The 26,275-nt window shown below is 38.9% G+C and overlaps 1 protein-coding gene across 8 annotated transcripts in view; it reads left to right on the top strand.

Moving 5' to 3' along the window:
- The window catches only part of LOC112978767 (semaphorin-4D), a 104,281-nt gene that overhangs the window by 73,073 nt on the left and 4,933 nt on the right, over positions 1–26,275 (top strand). For 5 of the 8 annotated variants that reach the window (XM_064501413.1, XM_064501414.1, XM_026092467.2 and 2 more), the window contains exons 8-17: positions 584–677; positions 1,684–1,797; positions 2,829–2,980; positions 4,701–4,876; positions 4,988–5,144; positions 5,946–6,168; positions 6,603–6,718; positions 11,352–11,524; positions 11,864–11,907; positions 13,067–15,538. In XM_064501413.1, the coding sequence (XP_064357483.1) occupies positions 584–677; positions 1,684–1,797; positions 2,829–2,980; positions 4,701–4,876; positions 4,988–5,144; positions 5,946–6,168; positions 6,603–6,718; positions 11,352–11,524; positions 11,864–11,907; positions 13,067–13,983 (2,166 nt within the window). In that variant the 3' untranslated portion in view covers positions 13,984–15,538. Of the gene's footprint in view, positions 1–583; positions 678–1,683; positions 1,798–2,828; positions 2,981–4,700; positions 4,877–4,987; positions 5,145–5,945; positions 6,169–6,602; positions 6,719–11,351; positions 11,525–11,863; positions 11,908–13,066; positions 15,539–15,903; positions 16,111–26,275 lie in introns of those variants that run through there. The other 3 variants (XM_064501417.1, XM_064501416.1, XM_064501418.1) reach the window with 2 other exon arrangements.

Here is a 26,275-nt window from a genome sequence, read left to right as displayed (position 1 = left end):
TTTCTCCAGTGTTGTTGCTGCTGTTCTCAGTCATCTTCCTGATCCTTAATCTGTCAATCTTTAAGGGGTTTGTAAGGTAGCAGCTAAAGTACTCCGTTGCTATTTAAAATGTAGTTGGATTATACCCCATTTCAAAAATTTAACATCTTCCTACAAATTGCTAAATCCACTTCAGAATGCCTTCTTGATTTCTAAAGCTCTTCCTTTTTCTGCCATCTAGTTTAATAATTGCCTGCTTTTCCTGCCCATCAGTTGACTCCTCTGCCTTTCCTGTTGTTGGGCTTTCTGGGTGTTCTTCCTTAAGGTCTCCCCCTCTATCTGGAGTTATCTTTTTGTCTTCTGTTCTTTTCTGCTCCTGCCCTCCCAAATCATAGGATCATGTTTCCTCTGTCTGGGCTTGAAAAGATTCTCTGAAAATGCATATGCCTTTTACAATCTTTCAAAACATGTATTTGATGCTGAAAGTTGATGAAATTGTCTGTTATTTAGTGTTGGCTTTTCAATTATTCAATCACCTGACACGTGCAAAGATTAAAAAAAAAAAAAACTATTGCTTTCTGGTTTTCAATGTAATTTTTTGCAGAATTTAATTTCATTTGAGCTTGGAGGTAAAAATGAAGATGGTAAAGGTAGATGTCCATTTGATCCTGCTCAAAGCTACACATCTGTTATGGTTGGTAAGTTCAGACTTCGCATAGTTCATCATTACATACAAGCATCCAGTCCTTTCCTGTATCATTCTCCAGTTCCTCTCAAGATGCTAGATTTGGTCCCTTCTTTAAATCTTTACTGTGTATCGAGGCAGGCATAGAAGTACCCTTCTTTAAATCTTTACTGTGTATCGAGGCAGGCATAGAAGTACTTGTGTAGTCAGCTTTAACATATTTCTTCAAAGGAGAGCTTATAATTCTTAGCTGTTTCGGAAGTAACTTTTAAAATATGTTAAACTATATTCTTAAGTGTTTAACATGTTTAGTCTGGGTAGTCTAAATGTGATGATGTATTCATTCACCACGTACTTCGGTTGCCTCTGTAGTGTCAATTACTGTCATTTCAGTAAATTTAACAAGTGGAATTTTTAGATGTCCTGAAGACATCTCCATGAAACAGAATAGGGAAGTGAGATATTTACTGCGAGTGTATTACTGCACGATTAAACACCACCGAATCTTGATTTCGTGAAACCCGAGTTCATGGCTGTTTCACAGTGTCATAAGATCATAAAAGACAAGCTTAAGTAATACAAAATGGGAAATGAAAAAGAAAAGAGCACACTCATTGCATTGTTGTCTATATCCTTAAAAATTTAGTTTCAGTAATGTTGGCATAGAGGAGGGGGGAAAAACAATTATGTTCCAAAACTTGGATGGCATTTAGGTAACTTGCCTTTTCATACATAAACTGCAGGTTTATATATTAAATATTAAGTACCACAAGAATAGTGATGCTGACTTTTGTTAGTTGTTTGTGTTAGAGCAACGATAAACCAAGTATAAAGTGTTCGCTTTAAAAATGGTCAGCAGAGATATAAACATTTAAGTATGTCTGGGGCAATTCAAAGGAAATCCTTGTTTATCTTTTCTTATGGGAAGTTTTAGCTAACATATTCTCTTGAAATATTTTTGTACCTTTTTTGGTATTCAACGCATAAGACAGTCTAAAATATTTGTTTTTGTGTTAAAGATGAGGAGCTTTATTCTGGGACTTCTTACAATTTCTTGGGAAGTGAACCGATTATTTCACGAAACTCTCATCAGAGTCCTTTGAGAACAGAATATGCAATACCTTGGCTTAATGGTAAGTGGGTGTGAGAACAGGCCAAAACAAATTATTTTTCCTTCTTCAAAGTTACAGTTCCAGACAAAGAATTTAAGTCCCTTATCAGAAGTAAGGGAGAACTGCTTTTGTTGTACTGGCATACATTGACCTCTGAGTGTGCCTACAAGAGATTTAATTTTGAAAATTCAGGACTTTTATCAGCATTGACAGTGAAAACATGTTAGAGACATACAGGCTTGACTTGATGTTAAAGGGCTGCACTTTATTTTGTATTCACTCGTTCATCTTTGCTATGTTACGATATAGCTTGGCAGTAAGGAGGAGAACCTTTTTTTTTTGCCTAACATATATATTTTCAAACTGAGCTGAACATGGTTGGCAATTATCTCAGTTCCTGAATTTCAAACCGAGTTTCGTGAATACTCAAAAGGTTTGTGGTTTTCTACCAAAAAGGACAAAAATCATGGTTAGCATGTTCCAAAAATTGCCTTATGGCCAATAGCTACAGCATACTGAGTTTTGTAATATATTTTGTAATGCTATTGTCATTTTTAGTATTTCAGTTAACAGCATGGATTTTAAGTGCCTGGTACTGTGCATGCCTACTTTAAGGAAATTTGCTTTTGCAAGAGAAAGATGAATTAAATCTTAAGTAAATTTTTATGTTCTGATTTTATGTATTAGGTGTTTGATGACAAGAATGTGATTATGTGTATTTGAGAGCCATCAGGATTTGGGAGCGTGGTTAGTGGGGGGGTTTTCAGGGCTGCGCAGACTCTGTAAGAGGGTTGACTTTACCCCTAGATTTGCAGGTGTTGCTAGCTGGCCAACCGTGGTAAGTTACCACTCGTAGGTCTCAGCTAATTCTATCATCAAAGATGAATGAACCAGAATATACCATTTCCCCTCCCTGCGTAGGCAGGTCACCAACTGGAGAGCAGTTAAATGCAATGGGAGGTTTGGAAGAAAGATGACTCCTAGAGAATCTTGAAATTAAATTTGAAGAGTTGTATTTAATACAAAATTCTTTTCTTCATTTGTATCTGTAGAGCCCAATTTTGTTTTTGCTGATGTGATTAGAGCAGATCAAAACAGCACAGATGGAGAAGATGACAAGATATACTTCTTTTTCACCGAGGTGTCTGTGGAGTATGAGTTTGTTGGAAAGCTGATGATTCCAAGAATAGCTAGAGTGTGTAAGGTGGGACATAGTTCTGTTTCCTTTACTAACTCAGGTAGATGTTTCTAGGAATAAAAAACACTTATTACTGTGGACTTTTTGTGTGCAGTTTAAATAGAAATGATCAAGCTTATTCTCAGTGAATCAACAATTTTAATCAGTTCTTCATAACCTGAAGCCTAGTTGGCAATTTGGGAACAAATGCTTGTTTTAATTCCACACAGTGTTGAGATTTCAGTACATCTCATTAGTAAAGTAATAAATAATTATAAGTAGTAATGTAAAAATAAAGAAATGTCTCCCTTTTTAATTTTTTTATTTTATGGCTTTTGCTATTGTAAGTCTAAGTACAAACCCCTGAAAAAAACGTAACTTTCATTGGAGCTGAACAGATAGGATGTTTGTCCAGAATCCAAGTTATTTTCAAGTAGCTGCAGACAAACAAAACTGCATTCCCCCGCAGACACTGCTAGTTCTTGACTGCAGTGTAGCAGATGGCACTTCCATGACGCTATTGTAGCTACCATCACATCAAAGAAAACAGTCACCAGCAGCCTGATTCTGTCACACTTAGCGTTTAAACCTTAATATCTAAGGCTGAGTCAAGTACGTACTCAGGAGTGTTGGTTAAAAATCTTCTGACGAAAGAGCTTTTTCTAGTAGAAAACGTCGATTCAACAAAAACCTTTGATCTGGAATGTATCAATTTCCTCAGTATTTTTTTTCAACAGGAAACTTATCTAGCTATTTCATTTTGATGAGGTTGAAATGTTTTATTTTGACTTTGCTGTTTTATATTTAAACATGAAAGTCAAAACATCAATAACAAGTTAGTGCCCTTGAGATTTCCATTAAATAAGCAGCTGGAGGCAGGTTTACATGGAGCTTATTAATATGGCCTTCTGCCCACTAACAGCTTGTCCATGCTTTAAAATGGGAGTATTGTAGAATATGAGTGTTCCATTGCTACTGCCTGTTTAAAACAGAAATTAATGGCAGATTGCAAAAATATAGGCAATTATATGTAGTTCTTTTCTGAAATGTTGCAGATTTCCCTCAATATTTTGGATAGCAATATTGGATAACAAACAGGAAATATTTTTTTTGTTCAAATATGTCTGCTTCTGAAAAGAAGTAGCGCAGCTGCTGCTTGACAGTCAAGTATTTTGAGACATTTGTAGGCAATATCTCTTACTTTTCTTTAAGCCTTGATCCAGCAAATCACTAATAAAGGGGGTAACTGCGTCTGGGAGCAGGCTGTCACGTGCATTTCTTCTGATGAAACTATGGAAACTAAGTGTATATTGCAGCATCAGAATTTAAATTATTAATGCTTAGATGTCACACAATTGATACAATGTTGTTTCTTCCTTTTAAGGGACAAGCATAATATCTCCATGCTTACTTTAATTGCTCTAATGAGCACACTTTTTTAAATGAACGTTCAATTTACCAGGTATTGCTAAGGTGCAGTTCATGTATAAGTTGCATGTCTCATCTTACCTTCATGTGTTGAGAGAAACAATTATGTATTATTTTTCTTAAATCAAAATGCTTTCCTGTGACTTCCTTACTTTTCTGCTTATGAATATGTTAATATTTCTTGATGTTGCTATAGATTAAACATGAGAGAATATCAGGGGTTCAGTAGTCCTGTGCTGTGTACCAGTGGTTCTTGAATGAAAAAAATGCAGTCTAATCCCTCCCCGCAATGCATCATTTTCTTCTTTTCTCTCAAAAGAGGGACCAAGGAGGATTAAGGACTTTGCAGAAAAAATGGACTTCCTTTCTCAAGGCCAGATTGATTTGTACCATACCTGATAAGAATTTAATCTTCAATATTATCAATGATGTTTTTATTCTGAAGTCTCCAAGTCTGAAGGAACCAGTGATCTATGGAGTTTTTACCCCACAACTGTAAGTGTGATACAGCCTTTCCTGGATGAGTACTTTCAGCTCAGTTGGTTGCTGCAACAAGTAACAAATACTCTGGTGATAATTTTTTTTTCTTTCTTTCTGTACTTTTAGGAATAATGTGGGTCTGTCAGCAGTGTGTGCCTACAATCTGTCTACTGTAGAAGAAGTTTTCTCAAAAGGAAAATATATGCAGAGCGCTACAGTAGAACAGTCTCATACAAAGTGGGTACGCTACAACGGGGAAATTCCTACTCCTCGACCTGGGGCGGTAAGTTTGGATCTGATCGCTGGTGTTTTGTTATGCTCGAGAGTGAAGAAACTAGAAAAAAATAAATAAATTACCAATTATAACTATTAGTAACTTTAGTAACAGTAGTTTGTGTAATATTAGTCTGCCCTGATCTGGATACTTCTGTTGTAAAGACTTCTGAGAAAATTGCTTTAAGTAGTTTATCTTGAAGTTTCTATCTGGAAATCATTTGGGGTTTTTTTTGTTTGGTTGGATTTTTTTGTTATTTGCAGTTTTCATATTCTCATTATTTCGTTAGTAATTTTTTGGTGATGAAATAGATGTTGTTGTACATTTGGTATCACCAAAGACCAGAGGAGCAAAGGTGTGGCAATCCTTGCATTATCTTTCTAGTTTCAGCAGTTTTATCCGATGTAGCGCTTTGCTCTACAAACTGAAATGTTCATCGTACTGGGCCATTTCCTCACTTCATTTATCTATTTTTTTATTTATTTAACTTTCTTATGTTTCTGCAGTCATTTTGTTGCTATTGCTGAGAAATATGACAGTTAAAGGTAGTTAAGAAGCATGGGAGTCTGAGAAGATGGTTTTCCTAAAATATATTTTGGGCCCAAACAGAAGTGTAGTCCTCAGCTCAGGGACTAATGCTTTGCACAAGCAAAATGCTGCAAAAATGAGTACATTCCTGACAGAGTGAAATGAGAGAATGTAAGGGTATGCTTACTGGCCAAACCAATGCACAGAAGAAAGTATGTGTACCTGCTGTTGTCTCCATTGTGTACAAGCAAATGGCATAATTTGGTTGTCTTTTTTTGCCAGTGTATAAACAACAAAGCTGGAGCATCAAGCTACATGAGTTCTCTGAATTTACCAGACAAAACATTGCAGTTTGTTAAAGATCATCCTCTAATGGATGATTCAGTGACCCCAATGGGAGACAGACCCCGGCTAGTAAAACGAGATGTGAAGTACACCCAGATTGTAGTAGACAGAGTCAGAGCACTCAATGGTACCATATATGATGTTATGTTCATCAGTACAGGTGAGTTTTTCATGAACGCTTTGTTTTAATGATGCACTGATTATTTAGGATGAAATGTGCTGTGAGAGGAATCAGATTTCCATATTTGCAGTGCTTTACACCAGCTAGTATATTCTTTTAGAAAGTGAGAGGTCGTGGCAAGTAAGTGGAGACTCTTGCATGCTTTGAAGAACTACTGCAAGAAAGAGAACTGCAGAACTGCAAAAACTGCAGCAGAAACATAAATCAAAACAGGTCATTCGTTGTCCTGAAACAACATTTCTTGCTCGGTTCCTTATGATGGCAGATATAATGATTGCCATTGGCACAGAATTATGTGAAGTCTTCTGTTAAACAGTAAGCAGATTATCGAGACAAATTATAGCAAGTGTGCAAATTTTTCTTGCCTCTTTATTATAAGGCTCTTAGTGAAGCATATTGATTTGTAATTTCAGATCAAGGAGCCCTGCACAAAGCTATCAGCTGTGAAAATGGAATGCATATTATTGAAGAAACACAGCTTTTCCCAAACTTTGAGCCAGTCCAAACTCTCTTGCTTTCATCGAGAAAGGTAAGTACTATAAGCATGCATCTCCTTTTGCTCTTCCACAAGACTTTAAGGATTTATATTTAGCTTCGACGTGATGAGAGGCTAACACTATGAAAAACAATGAAGGCTGTACCTGTAACTTCTCACACTGCGGCAATATTGGATGCTGCCTGATAGGTAGTAGGTAGGTGGCAAGCTTCTGAAGCTCTAGATATGGGCAAGGTGGGGTGAGCACAGGTGTGCTGGTCTTTGCTCCGATCCCTTGTACAGGAGCTAAAAGCCATGATGTGTTTAAAGGTACCAGTTTTCAGATGGGGGTAGTGTAAAAATCCTGACCCCTTGTGGTCATTACAAATCCATGAAGAAAAATCCTCAGGAATCTAATAGGATAATAGTATATTTTTCTGAGGAAGTTAACCTAAGAAGAGAGCAGTCTATCCAGCAGAAAGACTAATTGTCTCAAATTGTATAACTAATTGATTGATTGTGGTTGTTTAAATGCCACAGGTTCTTGTGGGGTCACTTTATCATGAGAGTAGGCATGTTAGTGTCACCGTTGGTGTTACCTGCCAGCCGGGATCTCTCATTACACTCTGCTTTCCAGATGGAATTCCAACTGCAGCTCCAACTGGAAAACACTTGCTTTGCTGCAGGCTCTAAACCTGGTGGTTGTTCTGCATTATTAAACAATTGCTGGGTTTAATCTCAGAGTGATTTTGTGACAGTGGGATGATAATCACTGTGTGTAGTTTGCTAGTTAGCCTTCTGCTCTTAGTTACTCAGACTTGTTGGTTCATAAATGTCTGTGATATTATTATCATAAGCAATGGTTTTCAGCATCAGACCCCTCAACTGGGGAAACTTCTGGGCTTCTTGAGGAAAGAATGATTGTGTTCTTTTATTTATTTATTTTGAAGTGTCTGGTAGTGATACTGACATTCAGCAAATACCTGGTGATCGATAATTGTTCTGCAGTTAGGGATTTAGGAGTATTGCCAAGGTATCTCAAAAGCGGCATTTATTTTTGTGTGATATTTAACAAACTTTGCATGCCAACATGATTGACTCTGTGGAGAAGAACTTTATGCTGTTGTATACGCCGTAGTGCTCTCATGTTCACAATAGAACGAAATATCATGAAGACAGTATGCTTTTGATAGGTGAATCAACAGTGTGATACAGACTTCCATGTTCCTGGATTTCAGTAAAAATGTGTGTTATTTGTTTGTATGCATTGGTATGTATGATGCAATTTTCAACCACTATATGGTCGAAGCTCTGAAAGTAAGTTTACTATACTTGAAAGATAAGACAGTTCTTGTCTTCATTATATTTGAATTTATTTGATGACACGAGGATATATTTAAGAAATAATACTTCAAAAAATAATATGATGAACTTTTCCTTTTTTCCCTTCTACTGGGCAGTTAATAAACAGTTATAGGGGATGTAACTTACACTAAAGCACGTTTCTTAAAAATGCAAACATCCTTATATTCTTCAACTGATTAACTTTACCACAAATATGATTGAAATTTAACACACAGCAGTTTTCTTTGCTTACTTACTAACAGTTACTTTGCTTATTTCTTTTAGTCTTTTTTTACAATATTTCTTAGTTCTCTCTTTTCCCCAAATGTTACTTTGCTCTTCTTTAATTACAGAGATTTTACTGTAAGTAGACATGTATGTTGTGCAGTCAACATCTGCAGCATCTTTTTTTTGGTTTTGTCTTTTAAATGATAGTAGTTTGGCTTCTTTTCAAGCTTGTATACAAGGACGTAAGGGGCAAGGGATTTATCAGCCTTATCAGTGAGAAAAAGGATGGTGAATGTTGACTTGATAATCTCTTATTATGGCTATATATATTTATAAATGCTTTCAGGACTCCTCTGCTTCATCTAGAAAGAATACTTCCAATGATTTGCTTTGACTGGAGGCTTCAGCATCTGCCCTGTGATAGAAAATAGTAATAGATAACCCTTCTAATAAATACTTTGATGCCCATTCTCCTAATTATGGGTAAATCCCACAATCCTTCATATACTGGCTTAACTATGGTCCCTTTATTTTTGGAAAGGATAGGTGTTACAGCCTCATACCAAACACACATCATCTAGCAATTTCAGCACACACGTGATAGTCAAGTCTAGTGCAGAAATGATGGCACTGAATTTTTTATCTCTGAATCCAAGCGCCCAGTTCTCGCTTACTCAAGTACAACCCTCTAAAAGAGGCTAGTGTGAATGGAGCATAGGGACACATAGGGAACACATTACCTTTTTTCAGAGAAAGAGCTCTCAAAGCTTGGGATTTAAACATAGCACTACTTCCTGCAAGGCACCGTGAACGAGTAGTATTGTATCTTGAGCAAGGAAAAACCTCTGTGTTGCCAGAATAACCTCTGCAGCCGACACCTAACACTGAAGCAAAGCAGTGTAGCATACTCCCAAAAAGCTGAAGTCCTGCTGAATGATGAAGTATCTGGGGGTTGGGCTGGGGTGCCAGAATCATGAACATCATATTATTGTGGTACCGTCCAAGCTGGAGTTATTTCTGCTTCCCAGTGTGAAAGCACATGAAAGCTTTCCTCCTTGGACATCCAGTAAGCAAGTACAGGTAGTTACTACTGAAGTCCTTCACAGAGCTGGTATGCGGATATGTTTAGCGGCATCCCCTAGTAGATCTGTTAACCACAACGGCCCTCTGGAGTTAAGAACCCCTTCTGAACATCTGGCTGCAGTAGTCTCTGGGCCCTCCCCCATACGTTCCCCTTCTCTCAAGGGTGGTAGTCAGACGAGCCTGTGGTTGATCCTGGTAACTCCCGTTTGGCTGAAAGATTTGAAGCTGAAATTGTCTCCTCAGTTCTCCTTCTGTTTTATGAACTCCCTGGATGTAGCGGCTTGGTCCTATACGGAGACATTGCAACCCACATGCAGCGTTGCCCTGTCGGCTTGTATGTTAGCTATCAGAGCCTGGAGAGCTGGACGGCTCTCAGTGGGTCAGGGTAGCTTTCTGACAGTGGATGGCGAAAGGTAGCCTAAGTTAGATCTTAAGATCAAAGACTGCATTCGAATGTGTGTCACTGACAGCTGATTCTCTTCCAAAGCCCATCTTCCAGCACTGCCAGCATTTTCTTTTTCGATCCAGTTACCTCTTGCTATGTTTTCTAGTGTCCAGAGTTCCTTGAAAGTCTTCCGCACACATCAGTGGGTTTGAAGGACCCAACTTGACTTGTGCTTGATCTTGTAACCCGCCTTGAGAGTCTGTTAGTCAGAATGCTTTGGTCATTAGTTTACTCTTAGGCAGACTTGCTGGTGGTCACTGTATTAAGGAAAAAGACTGTGCTGAGTTGTTAGAGCAATACCTCCTTACATATCTTTGTGGAAAGGTAATAATGAGCTCCAAAACATAAATTGAGTCCTAGAAGGGCCTGTTAGTTATTTTCCTGAAGCTGTACTTGACTGTTCAGGACTGAAAGTCTGCACCTTGAATGTGAGGTGTTTTAAGAATCTTGCTTTTTACTAGCAAGCTTTTTTTTTTTTTGGATATCCGCCTGTCACTTTGTGACCATGTTCGTCTTGCCAAAGAGCCAAGCCGCCTCGCTGCAAAGATGACCACTGAGTGCATTTCTGCAAACTGAGATCTGTACGGCTGCAGCCCCAGAAAAGCCACTCGGTGCTTGGACCTGACTTATTTGCTATGCCAACTGCTGGCGAATACTGATAAATTCACTCAGTATTCTACTCAGGATAAAATCAATCCACTGCCAAGGTGGGGTGTGCTTTTTGGCTTTGTGCACACAGCCTCTCAAAAATACTAGAGGATAGGCCAGTGATGTTTTGGGGTTGCAGCGTGGGGGTCTTTTCTGAGGCTTTGCATAATACAGGATAAATTCGCAATATACTTAGAGCCATCAGTTTCTACAGACTCTGGAACAGATGAGTGAAATACGTGTCTGCCTACCTTTTTTGGCAAGGTTGCTCAGAGTGAGTCTGGTCTTTTCCAGAAGTGCACGGAGTGGGATTTGCTTGTAGATGGATCCCCAGCAGCTGTAGGTCAGGCAGTCGTTGCATTTATCCCCCCCTTTTGCTAGGCTTTGTGCCAACACACTCTGTATTGCTTGCTAGAAAGCAGGCAATTTAATTCGAATCTCGTAAAGCCGACGCTGACAGGGCTGTGGAGATGTAACTGGTAGAGCTGAAGACAGTAGGGCTGCTCTGGGTATGGGGGAGCAGGAGTAGGCTGGAAACAGAGAAAGCCTTCCCTTTTCAGGCGTGTGTGTGCCTACTTGTGTCAGCATGCACAGATCTCTCCTCGTACAAAGATTGTCAGTGCATTCATGTTTTTGGAAAAATATAATAAAGCCACATTTAGCCATTTACTTGCCTTTCTCATAGAGTGTAGCTATTTCAGTTTTGTGTTCTTTTTGTCTTTTTCCATTTCCTGTATTGTGACTATTTTCAAGATCGGTTTCCTTTCCTTTTTAAAATAAAGGCTAATCAAAACAAATGACCATTCCCCCCAAGTTCCAGTTTTTGCAAACATATGGCTGTATCTTTTGCGTCGGTTTACTTTTAATCATTTTTATTTGCTTGATGAATTTAACATGATTGTTCTGCTTTCAGAAGGTGATCAGCTGTTCTTTTTTCAGGGCAAAAGATACCTCTATGCTGGTTCAAATTCTGGTGTGGTTCAGTCTCCTGTGGCATTCTGCGACAAGTACACCACTTGTGTGGACTGTGTTTTAGCAAGGGATCCCTACTGTGCTTGGAAACCCCTTGAAGCTTCCTGCGTTGATATTCTTAAAGAAAGTGAAATTGAAAGGTAATGGCAACTTTTGTTTACCCTACAGTCAGAATAAAAAAGTTCTCATTGGTACTGTGTATGTGCACTTACTAGGTCACATAATACTGAAACACCCACAGACCTTTTTAGAAGTGGTTTTATCTTTGCAATATTGTATCAGTCTTGCCCCTGACTGATAACTGGGATTTTTTTTAACACTGTTGTCAAATACAGACTTTTTCCTATCCATTAAATTGCATCTTTCAAAAATGTCTGTTTACGCTATTTAGATAAGATAAGCCTCATTTAGTGTAGGAGGATGGGGACACTGTAGGAAGTAAGATTTGAAGTCGTAATGTTCTTGACTTATTTTTACAGGAATTGGATTCAGAACATAGGTGGAGATGCTTCTTCTTGTTCTGGTAAGTTATGGCCTTTGAAAAGCCATTTCCCATATTTAAGTGGAATAGTGAAAGGGTTCTGTTTTATTTAGCTTGGTTTTCTGTGTTTATCTTGATATGCGTTTATATTTTACTAGCTATGAAATCCTGCTTTTTAATATTTGAGCATCTGTACAGCCTGCATATCATCTTAAAATGTCTGTATTCGTACACATTGCAGTGCACAAACTTCTGAAGTGAACTGGGGCACCTCAACAACAGCTTGTGAATGGGAACACTATTTACCATAAGTCCTTCTAGTACAGAGGCCTGTGTCTTTGTGATATATCATTTGAGATTCTGCTGTTAGCCTTGATAAGTGCTTGATTATTGTTGTTGGATCAGATGAAATGATCCTGAGAAAAGCAGGTTTTTTATGATGAAGTGAAGGAGGGAGGGGAGTTAAGAACATCATACAGGGCAGCTGAAATACCCTCCAGTGTGCTTTAAGGCAAGTAATCACAGATCTTTTTTTCTATAGTGTATGTTGCTGCCAGCAGATCAAGGAGGTCTTAAAGAGTAGTAGTGTTACAGGAGATTTGTATTGCAGCGAACAAAGCTTTTAAGAGTTTGCTTTACTCTGTATTATTAATCCAAGCATAGCATGGGTCACCATAGGAGTTCTTCATGCTTGTTAGTTACTTTGTTAAGTTATCATGCTGTATTCGGGTGTGCTGTAGGTGCTAATATTTTTAGAAGAGAGTTTGAGTTGAGAATGGCGTTCTAAGTAACCGCACTTTATTAAGTTTCCTTTTAGATAGTTTATGGTTACCAATCTACTTAAAATGCCCTAACTGTGTGTAAACTGATAGCAAGTTCAGCATCTCGTTTCAAACAGTGACTCATCTCAGATGCATAACTCAGTTGTGGATCAACAAAGTCTCATCCTATTTCTTTACAAGTAGAGGCTGTTTTAAAGTTTGGGGTATCCTCTCTCTTGGTCTCTTTTGACATCTCGTACACAGATGTAGTTTAGGATTTCATTCAGGTTCTTGCATGCTGTCCTCTTGGTCTTGTGAGGTAATTGTAATGCTGTAATCTTTATGTTTCCGTTATGACTAGCACAGTCTCATGAAACTGTACGGATTAGTGCAAACAAATATCATTGCTGATACTTTGCAAATTTATTTTGATGTTCCAGATAAAGTAAGAGAGAATTCTCTACAGCATACATTCAAGCATGGGAGCACAGCAGAACTCAAATGTTCTCAAAAGTCCAATCTGGCACAGGTAGTTTGGAAGTTCAAGGATGATGTACTGAAAGTGGAGAGCCCCAAATACCGTCTGCTGGAAAAGGCACTGCTCATCTTCAATTTATCAGAGGGAGACAGTGGCGTTTATCAGTGTTTGTCAGAAGAAAAAGTGAAGAATAAGAAATTTTCTCAAGTGTTGGCTAAGCATGTTTTGGAACTGAAAAAAATCCAGCATACTACAGTGGGTCCAACTGTGGTAGCTGCAACGACAGAAGGTAATAGCGATGTACCAAAAGTGTCAGCTGTATCAACTGAAGGGTCTGCTGCTCAGACCTCGACCACTCAGATTATGCCAGTAACAACAGCAAGGATAATAACAAAGCCAGTTGGCCCTGTGCTAACAAGTGCAGCCTCCAACACGGAGATCTTCAATTTGATTCCTGATGCAGTCCCAGAAAAGACAATGTTCCTAAAGTCAAACGATAACTTCCTTTTAATGTTCCTCTTTTTGTTCTTTTTCATCCTCTTCTTGTGTCTGCTCTCCTACAACTGTTACAAAGGGTATTTGCCAGGCCAGTGCTTGAAGTTCCGCTCTGTTATGTTGCTTGGTAAGAAAAAAACAAAGTCAGATTTTTCTGATTGCGAGCAAAGTGTGAAAGAAACCCTGGTGGAGCAAGGCAGCGTCAGCCACCAGAACGGGGAGCAGCCGAAGCCGGCCCACGACACCGGGTACGAGACCGAGCCGGACTGTGGGAACGGCCAGGTCCAACCCGGCGATCCGCAGGCCTTCCGAGAAGTCAAGGGCAAACCTTTCGATGTCAAGTGTGAACTAAAATACGCCGACTCGGATGCAGAGGGTGATTGAAGGCAACCATCTTCCAGCTTAATAACAAAATCAACTGTGGTACTTGCAGCCAACTATTGGAGCTGAGAGCGCGTGGGTGTGACAGCTGAGCCAGAGAAGGTTATATGTGCTTAAGCTATTCAGCAAGCCAATTTCCTCGCAAATCTCACCAGATTAGAAAAGCGGTGTTTTTGTCTGCAGATCATAGCATCTTGTATTGTACTGTCTTCTTTTCTTTTTTCTTTTTTTTTCTTTTTTTTTTTTTTAAATGGCCAGTTTCAGATCCCCATTGGTTTGTTCCCGAGACTTTTTTCTGGAGTGCTCCACTCTGGCGAATAGTTACTCATTCTTTGACCCGATTCTTCCACTGAATGAAAAAAACTTTCTAATTCAGTGCGCTTTAAAAAGTACTTCAGCCTGCACATATTTTAGCTGCCATTAAAAAAAAAATCTAGTTTCATTTTAATTCCAAATTGGAAATTAAGTTTAGTTTATCAGATTGGTAAATTATAGACTTTTGTCCAGATTGGGACATTTTTTTTTTCTTTGCTTCTAGTGGTTATTTTTAGTTTGTGTGTTGGCACACTAGGTCTCTTTTAGTTAGTTAAAGTTAATTTTTTTTAACTACTTTTAAAGTATCTTTTAGATTTTAATGCGTAAGGGGATAGGTTTGGCTTGATTTACGTAAGACTCAGGGATAATCTTGTTTAAAGGCTTTTTTCTTTGATGCTTTTTAGAAGTTTAGGTACAACAATAATATCAGTTCAAAATATTTGGACTGGAGTAAGTGGGGTCAGGAGGAGATCATAGATATAGATTTTTTTTTTTTTTTTTCCCCCTTAATCAGCAAGCTGGACATAATCACATTCTGTCTTCTATACAGAACTGGATATTTTGGTTTTCTTTTTGTTTAGTTTTTTTAATGAAACGGTACAGGCAAGCAGCTGTCACGTAGCTATGACACTGAGAGAGGGTTTTGCACTGTGGAAGCGAAGCAGGAATTGAGAAGAATTCACTACGATAATTCAGTTAGTAACTTCCTGGAATGGACTGTTAGGATACAGCCTGAGAAGAAAACATTGCAGTTGGTTTTTTTTTTTTTTCAGATTCAGAAATAACTCAGCTTCTTTTTGTGACAAATCTTTGCAATGTCACCCTTTCTGGATGACATCTACCAATCTCCTATGCAACTGGAGTCTGAAACTGGAGCTGCTCAAACAATCAGTCACTTGAACTGTTTATGTGAATCATGCCTGCAAAAATGAAAATGTGCATTTGTTCTAAGCCTGGTTCACAGCAGCACTGTTTGTCTGTAAAAGCATTTTGTGCGGTACAGTCCTGGAGAATTGTTCCTCTCACTGCGTCTTTTCTGTAAATATTGCTAGAAGTAGAGTACATTTTAACAGTAAATAGCAGTATGCCTGGGCTGCTTTTCTATGTTGAACTTTCATGCAACCATAACGTTGACCATCTTAGTGTAAACAGTTTATATTTTATAAGATTCAGTTTGGTTTTATTTTTCTATTTTTAATTGTGTACATATAAAATGACAGAATAAATATTAAAATAAATTGTATTATATCTTGGCTTTTATGAAACTTGACACAGTGGAACTGCTTTCCATATTGTAAATCCTGATGTTCCTTGTGGTTTTCTTTAAGGGGAAAAATGAAAACTTGTGTAATTAATTTGAAATAGATTCTCTTTTCAGCTTTAACTGAATGGGTTACGTCCCTGTGGGGGATTGGAAGGACGGAGAAAGGAGCGTGGGTGAAGGAGGAAAGCGTGCTTTTCTGGCAGTCTGGGGACGTTTCCTTGTATTACCCTTCTAAAGTTCATTTGTGTTTTGGCATTATTTCTTCAGTGTGTGATGTATTTCTTGCAACTTTTTTCCTTAGTACCCTCTTTTTTTTTTCTTTTCTGTCCTCTTCTGTCACACAGCCTCATCTCCTATACCTTTCCCTCCTACTGGTACCTCCTTTTTGTCCTGTGTGGGAAGTGATTCACCTCCTTCACCCACCAGTGCCCAGCCTGACGTTTGGTCTGGCACAGACCCTGTAAAGGTCATGTTGTTGCCACCTTTCCTAAGTGACCAGGCACAGCATGTTAGTGTCCGGGGAGCCTTTCGCCTCTTCTGCCAAGCCACAGGTAAGTTGGAGGACCCCGCGTGAGCCAGCCCTTTCTGCGTTAAAGGGTTAGATGTGTGGCCGTGCCCTGATGAGTGCGTTTGACGTAAAAGGCGACCATTTCGGGGCACATTACGAACGCCGTGGTGACAGTCGGCGGTTTAGTACTTGTCAGAACCAGGCGCTGCCAATACTGCACCGCAAAACAGGGGCTCTGATTTAGCAGCCTGCTTATGTACGTTAACAGTCAGTCGAGTTTAGCAGGCTCCCTTCCGTGCCCAAGTCGCTTGTGGAATCATGATTGTGTATGGACAAGCTTAGCAAGGAAATATTTTTGCTATCGGGATGTATATGGTTTTAAAAATACGTCTACTGAATCCAACTTCTATTGGATTTGTATTCAGTTTATCTTCCTGGACCTCATCAGTTACTTTTTTTATTATTAATATTATTTTAAAAGGTAAAGTTCTTACAGGAATGATAAATTCCATTTTATGAGGTCAATGCTATCTGAGGCATACAGTCAAAGATCAAAGCTATTTTTTCAATGGAAATTTAATGTTTGTCTTTCAGCTTTTGTTTGGACAGTAGTTGTCTGTTTAAGCTAAGTGAGTTTTAATAGATATAAAGTGGTCTTAAGATGTAACTTTATTCCTTGAAATAAGAGAATGAGTTTGAAATTTTTTAATATAGATTAATTTTAAAAGTAGCATTTTTTATTGATATGTCTGATTGTTAAAATGTTGCATGGAATCAGATCGAAATTCATGCGTTTTCATTAGTGTATGTCTTTACAAAGGTAGGATTTGTATTTCCATGGCTAAAAGCAACATCAGTGGGACCAGGTTTTCTAACAAGAACTTCTTCACTGCTGCTATAGGCAGTGTGCTTAAAAGCTTCGTGTTTCCAGCATGAGAGAATTTGGAATAACAGTGTAACTCATGGAGCAAAAGATATTTAAATAGTCTCATAATCTTGCTACAGATCAGGAATTTATTTTTAAATTACTTCCTTTTTTAGTCCAGTGATGTCTCTGTATTTGGTATCTGTTAACATCTGTTTTAACACGTTTTTCACATGCTGCTGCTTAAAAGTTGTCAGTAATTGTAATTGCCTTGGCAGTAAACTTAAGACAGAAGGAACTGTGCCCTAAAGTCACCCTGTGGATTTCCCTGCTGCAGAAGGTAGGGACAAGTAGTGCGAGGAGCTGTTACAAGACTCAGAGTCTGAAAGGTATGGTAATGACTCAGGGGGACCAGGCGTCCCCCTACGTGGAGGGTGAGATTAGTCACCTGGGAAGGGGTTTCCACCTCCTCTCAAAAAGCAGTGAATCACTAGACTTTATCTTTTGGATGGGTGTTTCATTCTCTTTAGGAAATGAGACATTTGGCTGATACATCACACTCCTCCTCTTACTCAGAATTGCAATTTTTGTTCTGTTGATTTAAAAAAAAGCCTACCAAACCGAGAGAGGCCTTCTGCACCCTTCTGGGACCTGTCGGTGAGGATGTGTAAACTTATTCCTGGGGGATAAGCAGACACATTGACCAAGAAGCTCTCTACTTGGATTTATTCACATTTCTTCACTGGTTGTTGATATTTCTTTAAATAAACATAGCTGTAATGGAACTTTATTTCCCCCGGCAATGATTATAACACAAAATGTGTTTGCAAGGAACAGGAGAGTAAAATGAGACCAGCGAGAGTTAAGTGTCATATTCAGTCTTCTGATTAAAGGATATGGTGTAAGCAAGGTTCCCCCTCTATAATGCACACATACAGATTGCCACATGATTTGCTCAAAAACCTGAAGCTTATTTTTTAATCAGGTCTCTAACATTTTAATGAGGATGATTTTCTTCTTAATCATAAATGTCTGCTTCAAGCTGTCTGGAAACTCAGCAGGAGTTAGTTCTCTTATTCATTCATCTCACAGGTTTTAACCTGAAAGCCTGCCTAAGGATAATACTTCACAACCTTGTAACTGGCTCATTTCAACAGCAGCATCAACTTAAAGTGGATACAGCACCAACAGCCAGTTGTCACATTTTGTTATTTTTTCTGGAAAAAGAGGTTTTTTGAGTTACCTTTGCCCTTCCTGAAAAGAAAGAAATATATCTGCTCCATTAACAAATTGCTTCTCAGTTTTTCTCTCTACTGCCCTGAAAAGTCTCATGTTTTCACACGTCTCTAAAGACCTGTTAGATACGCGCTAGCAAATATTGTTTCCTGTATACTTTTTTTAATGTAACTTTGTCTGCCATTACAGAATTTTTAAACACTTTAAGGACATTTGAGGCAGGTTTGAAATAAATTGAGCAGACTACTACACCATCTGGTGCAAGGGAAAAAGCAGTGAGTTGATGATGTACAGAACTGCTTTGTAATTTATCTCTGTTGTGCTCTGTTGAACATAGATATAGTAGGAACAGGCTTTTTTAGTAGGATTGGTTCTGCTTAAATATGTTTACTTTGACCCCTCCACAACTGTAGAGTATAAGTATATCCTTGACCTTAATTTCACGGACAAGTTATGTACTAGAATATTATGCTGAGCAACAATATAAGTGGATTTGTAGACAATAAGAAACAGTGAACAGCATTATGCGTTATTTTTGTGGGTCTGGCCTGCAGCTTTAGGCTCTATTTGTTTCCATGATGTCAAGACTTCTGACCTCCTTCCTTAGTTTGTCTCAAGCTGGAGGTTTTCCATTACTGCTCCTTAGCTTTTTGCTCTCATTAAAATAACCCTGGGAATGAAAATAAGCGTTCTGCAAATGCAGCAATATACTTCAAAGGAGTTATTATTTCTCAGAGGTATTGAGATGGGTACTTGATAACAGCCACGTACAATGCCTGGTCCCTGTGGTTATGCTATTTTAAAGGTAGGGCATAATGCAAGAAAGCTTCGCACGTCAGTGTGGGAGAAGAGCCATAATTCTCTAGAATCAAAATCACGAGTGATGTTTTTCTCTCTTAAGTGAAGCTTGAAGTTGCACTGAAAGACATGGAGGAGCATGGGGAAAACGCAATACATGGCGCTTTGCAGGGCCCTGCTGCAGACTGAGTAAAACTAGACAAAGCGTCTGCGCAGATTCCCAAACAGACCTTGCCCGAGGCGGCCTCCAAATGCCTGAAGTTTGCCTGTCTTGATAACACCAAGTATTGACGCAAAACAGGTCTCGACAGAGGCGTCCTCCCTCCTGAAGCCTGACGAGTCCTAGATTTGCCCCCGGGTCTGTCACAGGCCGGCCAGCCGGCAGGAGCGGGGGACCCTCCCGTCCCCGCGTGCTGCTCGGCATGTGGCTCCTGGGCGAGGACCTGGCCGCGAGTGGCCTCTCCTGGTGTGCTGCAGGTGGGCGCTCTGCCCTCGGGGCTGCAGCGCGATGGGGTGCCCGTGACGGACGGCGGTGCGTGTGTCTAGCTAGGGAGCCCAGCGAGAAGGGAGCGGAGACCTGTGGCACCCAAAGCAGCAAGGGGCTGCTTAGAGAAATGGTTCGTGCTGGACAGCAAAATGTCTGAGTATAGGACTATAAATCACAGCATTTCAGTATCTTGCAACTGAATTTAGGTGGGATTTTATTAACATTGTCATCTTGTTCTAAGTGGAATACAAACAGAAGATATACTTGTGGGTTTTTTTTAAACCCGTTGCTGTTTTCCACCTGTTGTATAAAATAATCCCCAGAACATCACCTCTTCTGAATGTCTTAATAAGTGTTTCTTAATAACTATGACTGATGTGTCATCAGCTGTTTTTCAAACATGAAAATGCTACTATGTGTTTGAGCAGCAGTTAAGTCTCTTAAATAAAACTGATAGCCTAGAGAGGAAAAGCTTTGCCTCTCCCAGAAAAATTCAATCCACTACGTAAATACTTTAAACCTTCCTAAAATATTTTGTTAATTTTTATGCAGCATATTTTGAGATGAACATGGTGTGCTTTGCTGAAGCAGTACTACTGACTTTAATCTGTACAGTTACTTATTAATCCACGCTTGGTTTATCTTTATCCTCACGTGGGAATGCTAAATTTGTACCTTGTTAACCAGTTCTCTATCCTGCTTTGTGTAGTAGCCTCTCCCCAAACCTCTGGTGTCTTATCTCATGCTGGCTGCCTACAATTCGCTTTCAGCATCTGTGGCTGCAGTAATCTGATAATAACTGTTAATTTGCCATTTTGCGCATTGTGGTTTTGTACTGCCTCCTTTAAGGATTTCCGCACTGGCTGCATCATGTAGAGGTACCTTGGTATGATAAAACTATTCCTTCCATGTAGATCTGTGATGCGCCATGCCTTTTTTTTATTATTTAAAGTCCACATATAAGATGGCTTAAAAAATTAAGATTGTTCCCTTAATATGTTAACAGAAAAGGACTTAAGTCATCACTTAAGCTTGGAAGATCAACTGAATGTTTCAGACCAATTTTAAATAAAAACCACACAGACATTAAACTAAAAACATCCTTTTTCCTGCTTTAGATTGTGATAGGTTACGGCTGTCACTATCTTACAACAGTGTTGGCACTTGTTATTTCAGAAATTGGGGACTGCGGTGGCCCTAATAGATCTATCAATGTGTATACATAAACAACAAAAAGACCTTGTTAAGTGTTGGTGTTATCATCCTAGCTCTGATGGCTCCTCCACGGTGGCACCCGTAAGATGATGACATGAATGCAGCGTTCTTAAATTCTGGTGTCAGCAGCAAATTTGGCAAAATCCTGTAAAAATTTCTTTTGCTGTGCACTTTTATTTGTAAAGACAATAGTCAAGAAAAATGTGGAAAAATGTGCAAGGAAAATTACTATATATATATTTTTTTCTTAATATATGCTTTCTTTTAAGGACTAGAATAAGCTTACCTTAAAGATAGTGTCAGTCTAAGACACATGAGGATAAAGATGGGGCATAAAGTAGAGGGGGAAGTAAAACCAAGAGTGTATTATTAACTCCTCTTCAAAAGATTCAGATCAGCAGAGAAAAATTAAGAAAATGTTTTCTTGTACAGTGCTGTACAGCTGACTGAATTCATACAGGTTTTTCCTGTGCAGTGAATAATAATGTGCAGAAGTTGGGAAATCTCCTTTTGTATGACTTCTCCTATTTTTTTGAAGCACTTATAAATTAGCAAGTGTCATTAAAATCTCTTTCTCCCCAGTAAGGAAATCAGTCTGGTTAGAACTAGTAATTACAGCCTGCAAAAAATCATTACTCTTGTAATGTGATTAAAGCTTTATACATTTCAAATTACATTCATGTTGTGGCCTATCCCATATTATCGAAATACTAGTGAATTTTGTAAGTGTTCTTGTGTATTGCTAAACTATATCAACTACCTCATCTGCCAGCAGAGGACTATATGTAAATTATGACGATTGATAGTCTTCAAACATGTGGAATTGCCCAATGTTAAAATTTTTAGATCAGTATCCTTTACTCTTTTGACAGAATAATCTATCCAAAAGGTATACTGAGAGTCAGGAAAACAACTGGTACCTTCTCTTTTGGTTAAAAACTGTACAAAGGAATACCTGTGTGAAGCAACAGCTGTGCCGCTTTAGTTTAGTCCTTTAGTTCTGGAATTAGGTGCTGCATAGGCTTTTTGCAGGGACAAGCTGACTTGATTAAAAAAAAAAAAAAACAGTAGGCACCATCTGAATTTTAATGTACACATGCAAGCTAAATGTGTGCACATTACTGACAATCATAGATTCCACCTCTAACAATGATTATTGGGGGACCAGGAGAGCTGTGCAAGAAAAAGCTGTTGTGGATTCTGCAAAACAGCTTTTATGGTATGACTAGCTCTAAAGAAGATGTAAAGTTTGCTTCACGTTTGGGTTTTCGAGATCCAAATATACTTTGTAAAAGGTTTTCCAGCACATCTCTCCTGAAGAATCTCAGGAGACATTCATTTTGCTCTGTGTTTGCTTCTATATACCATTTGCTTATAAGGTTTTATTTCACCTCCTTGCTTAGCTGTTCTTCTTTTGTAATTCATCATAAACATTTAAACTGTTTTTCTCCTTGCCTAATATGGAGCTCTGATTCTGTAAGAGCTCAAGGCTGGTATTAACTCCTAAACCCTTGTCATGATTGAGAAGTTAGATTTCCCAGTCCTACCTAGTATGACATATGATAGATTCAGGTTGGTGCTGAAATCCCTGGAATATAATGTCAATGTTCACCTTCTTTTCTTAAGAACTTCTTGTTACCCCACTAACCCTGTCTGCAAACTGATGTGTTGGGCCCCAGACTATAGCGACTATCTTTACCCTTCTCTTTTTCTCCACTTACCTGTAGGCTGATGATAATTAACCCCTCAATCTGATGGCAGATTAACTGGGTAATTATTTGGAACACAGCTGTAACAATTTTTTTATCCATTTCAGCAGAAACTGCTTACCAGAACTGCTTCAACAATATCATGTGCGTTACCCCTCAAGGAAGATCAAAAGCACATTTCCTTCTCTTCCAGCCATCTTCCTGCTGGCTCAGTCTGGCAAACGAGCAAATGCCACAGTTTACACTCTGGAAAGTTAAGAGTGTTGTCTGGAGAGCACACTCCTCCCTAAAATAGGGAATGTTTTTTCCAGTTTCCCTCTTCACCTTATTTTAAAACTTAAATATATGTAGTAGCCTTGTTAGCTGATAGGAGGCCAAAAGTAAGTAACCAAATTCAAACTGGAAACTCAACATCTAGTTCTAGCTGATGTAGCTAGATCTAACTAGTCTCTAGTTCTAGCTTGCTACTACTTGATCTAATTAATCTTTATAGGCTATTACCTAGGTTCTCATTGCAAATTCTTTCTTAGACCCACTAAGAAAATATCTAAATATATGCTACTGGCGCTGGGATCCACAGCAGCTGTGTGTTGCATTTCCATCTCATAGACAAGTCAGCCATTTTCCCCGTCTGCTTTTAATTTTTTGCTGAGAAGGCAGATGCTGTGTCCCACTTTCATCTGTGTGCATTGCGCGTTGCCTGCGCTAGTGACGGGAGTTTTTCCAGCTTGTATGTGGCTCACGTTTCACGTCAAGCCCTTCTTGTTTTTATCTCTTTCGATAAGGCAGCATCAACTTGCAGGGTTGATGTTTTATAAATGTACTAGTAATTTAACGAAGGCACTAGAGTCTTGAAGGAGGGTGTCAGCATTCTTCAGTGCATGCTACTTGCTGCTTGAAGTAATAATCTTTGTTGGCATTTTGGAAAGGTCTGTTTTCCTTGGGCTTTCTACGTGAAATTTTTCATTGCTGTTTGAAGCTATTTGCACTTTCTTTTTTAGAAGGCTAATGGACTGCGCTTAAATTTAAAAAGGAAGACCTGATTAGCTGGGGTATGGACTGAAATACAAGGCCCTGACTGATGCATCCGTTTCAGAAAACTGCAAGGGTATTTGTGTAAGAGGATCTTGATTTAAGGGTTCTTTTCTCCCCCCCAACCTGCAACCCTTCTGGTTGCTTCATTTACTCTTTAGCTACTTGTCACCAGCAGTGGCAGGGACTCCTAAGGCTCACGGAGCTCTGAGCAGCCTCCAGTCGAGCTTCCCTTCACTGACTGAGTCGTGCTGGTAGTTGCTTTCCATGTTAATGATTAAGGATGGACTAACCTTTTCTTGGGCTCACTTTGATCTGTGATTTAAATTAATATTTCTGCACTCAGATTATAGTGTGTTTTTAAAACTTAATCCCTGCTCTGGATGAGAGCTTCCTGTACGATCTTGATATTCTGAAATCTGGGATGTTTAGTACAGCAGCATTCAGTACAAGCCAAAGCTGCAAGCTAAATATTGAGCATTAAACCCAGATGTCACTCATTTTTTTTTTAAGATTAACTTTTCTGTTTTTTTAATCTGCTGCTTGCTGTCAATTTTGGGAGGGTTTTTCAATCTGTTGTGAAATAAGGGAGAGTCATTTCCAAACCTAAACTTTCTGTCACTTCAGATCATCTCTGGTGGCACTGCTGCGTAGATGATAGGAATTTGTGAAAAAGACTGTTTGTTACCTTGCTACAATTCCTCTGTGGGATACCTGTCAGTTATCTCCACTGGATTGTAACTTGTTTCTGAGTCTCGGAGATTAGTTTAGCCAGGGAAAGCATTAAGAGGTTTAGGCTTGCTGACGGCTCATGCTTTGTTTTACCCAACTCACCTCCCTCCATCTCGAGATGTTTCTCCAGCTAAATTTTAGGAAAGTCTTATTTCGATGTTATCCTTTAACTTCAGGAACTGTCTAACAATGCGGAAAAATACCATGTTAAAGCACTAACAGCATGGTAGCACTTCTTGAGTATTTTACTCTACAGCTTCAGTAGGTGGCTGTTGAAATGCGCACACAGGGCTGAAGGTTTTGGCGTGTGACAGCAGGAAATGGATTGGCCGGTATTCTCCCTCCGCTCCCCCCCACCTCATTATGTCAATAAGCTCTACTTAATCCATAAGCTCTTGCCTTTAAATTAGTATCCCAGAGCTTTCTTGAAAGCATGCTGTTCTGAATCTGTAGCTTTGTACTTTAGTTGCAGTTCTTTTGAACTGGATTTTTTTTTTTTCTTAAAGTGGGGAACTTACCAATACTTCAGTGACTGAAGTTAGACTCTGGGCAGAAATATACTTTACAAGCAGCTGCAGTGGTTTAAATTTTTACCACTACCTCTGAAGTTGTTCCTGTGGAAGATCCAGAGGGGAAAAATCCATCTGGCTTTTAAATGTACAGTTTTTGCAAACCCAGCTGACTTGAAGTAGGTTAGAGAGCCATGTTGCCAGTAGAGCTGCAAGGGCAGTAACATTTCACTCCAAGTGCTGACAGCAGAGGTACAGAAAATTTAAACATATGCAGAAGTAACAACCACTTTCACAAATACTGGAAACTGAGGGGCTTGCACTGAGAAAATGGGTAGTTCTGATGGTGCAGCAAGGGTTGTTTGATATGCGCTTTTTTTTTTTTTTTTACTTAATTTTATAACTGTTAGCCTTCCTCCTTTAAAACAATTTAGGTGGTAAATGAGATTACTAATAATTATTTACTGAGATTGGAGCAGTGGTTTCAAAGTGAAACATTTGAAGTATCTTCCATTGTTGCTTAAATGGAGTTATTTGCATCTAGACTGTCTTGCTGTTTTAATTCTTTGCTTGAATATAATGTATTAATAAGATCACTTTTTTAAATCTTTCAAGCATTCTTAAAAAGGATGGCAATGTAAGTAGATCAAATATTTTAGAAATTCACATTTTAAGGTTTGCACTAGACATGCATTTCATTTGTGTTATGGCAACTGCAACAAAGGTAGAATACATACCTTTACTGTTTTATCTTTGAAAAATACTTCTCTGTTATATCTTTAAGTCTGAGTTTATCTTACTCTAGAGTTGTAGCAAAGTTAAATTTAAGGAATGGGACTCAAGGTTTTTGCAGATGAAACTGTTTGTCAGCATAAGTTTCTATTGTTCAATCATGAGACGCAAAAAGTAGAGAAAGCAACAGCCGATCCTGAGGATCAGGACTGAACCGCAGTGAAACATGAAGATCAGGAGAAACCCTCTCTTCCATGTGTTTCACAACAGACACCTGACCAGTGCTTGCATCTAGATTTTGCTGCCGAGTTAACTTTTGTGTGTCTTGTGCGGTGGGGTTCCCCAGCGCTTCTGACTGCATACAAAACAGAGGTATTCATGAGTCTGAGAAGAGCAAAATTGCCCAGGTGTGGCTTGTTCAGGAGTTGACCGAAGACAACACTGCTTGCAAGATTACCCAAATAAGTAATTGTTGGATTTCACGCTCTGGAAAACTGTGTGTCTAAACTGAGCTTTGGGTAGCACTGTGATCTTAAACACTGCAAAAGCAGAGCAGGTTCTTTGGTGTAAATAAGAACAGGAAACATTTGGAGTAATATTAGGGAAGTGGTCTCCTGCACTGAACATGCCACTTTGTAGCTCGGTGCTAAAATAAGGTTTTTCAAGACCCTGCTTTTGGGCAAGAAATAGCTCTAGTCTCATGTGTTAGGACCTGAACTACTGCTAATAAATCTTGTGAGCTCATGGCCTTACCTGAGCACCTGGCTTTTAGCTTTACAATGCTAGAGTAATAATTCTTTGACACTTGTCAAAGCTCACCCTGAGACCTTTGTCCCATTGTTCCCTCTTCTTATTCATCTTCATTTTGGTCAAGTTAGTCTTCATTTCTCCAT

This window comes from Dromaius novaehollandiae, chromosome Z (genome assembly GCF_036370855.1).
Source record: "Dromaius novaehollandiae isolate bDroNov1 chromosome Z, bDroNov1.hap1, whole genome shotgun sequence".
Lineage (NCBI taxonomy): Eukaryota > Metazoa > Chordata > Aves > Casuariiformes > Dromaiidae > Dromaius > Dromaius novaehollandiae.
This window is presented reverse-complemented; position numbering and strand designations above follow the sequence as displayed.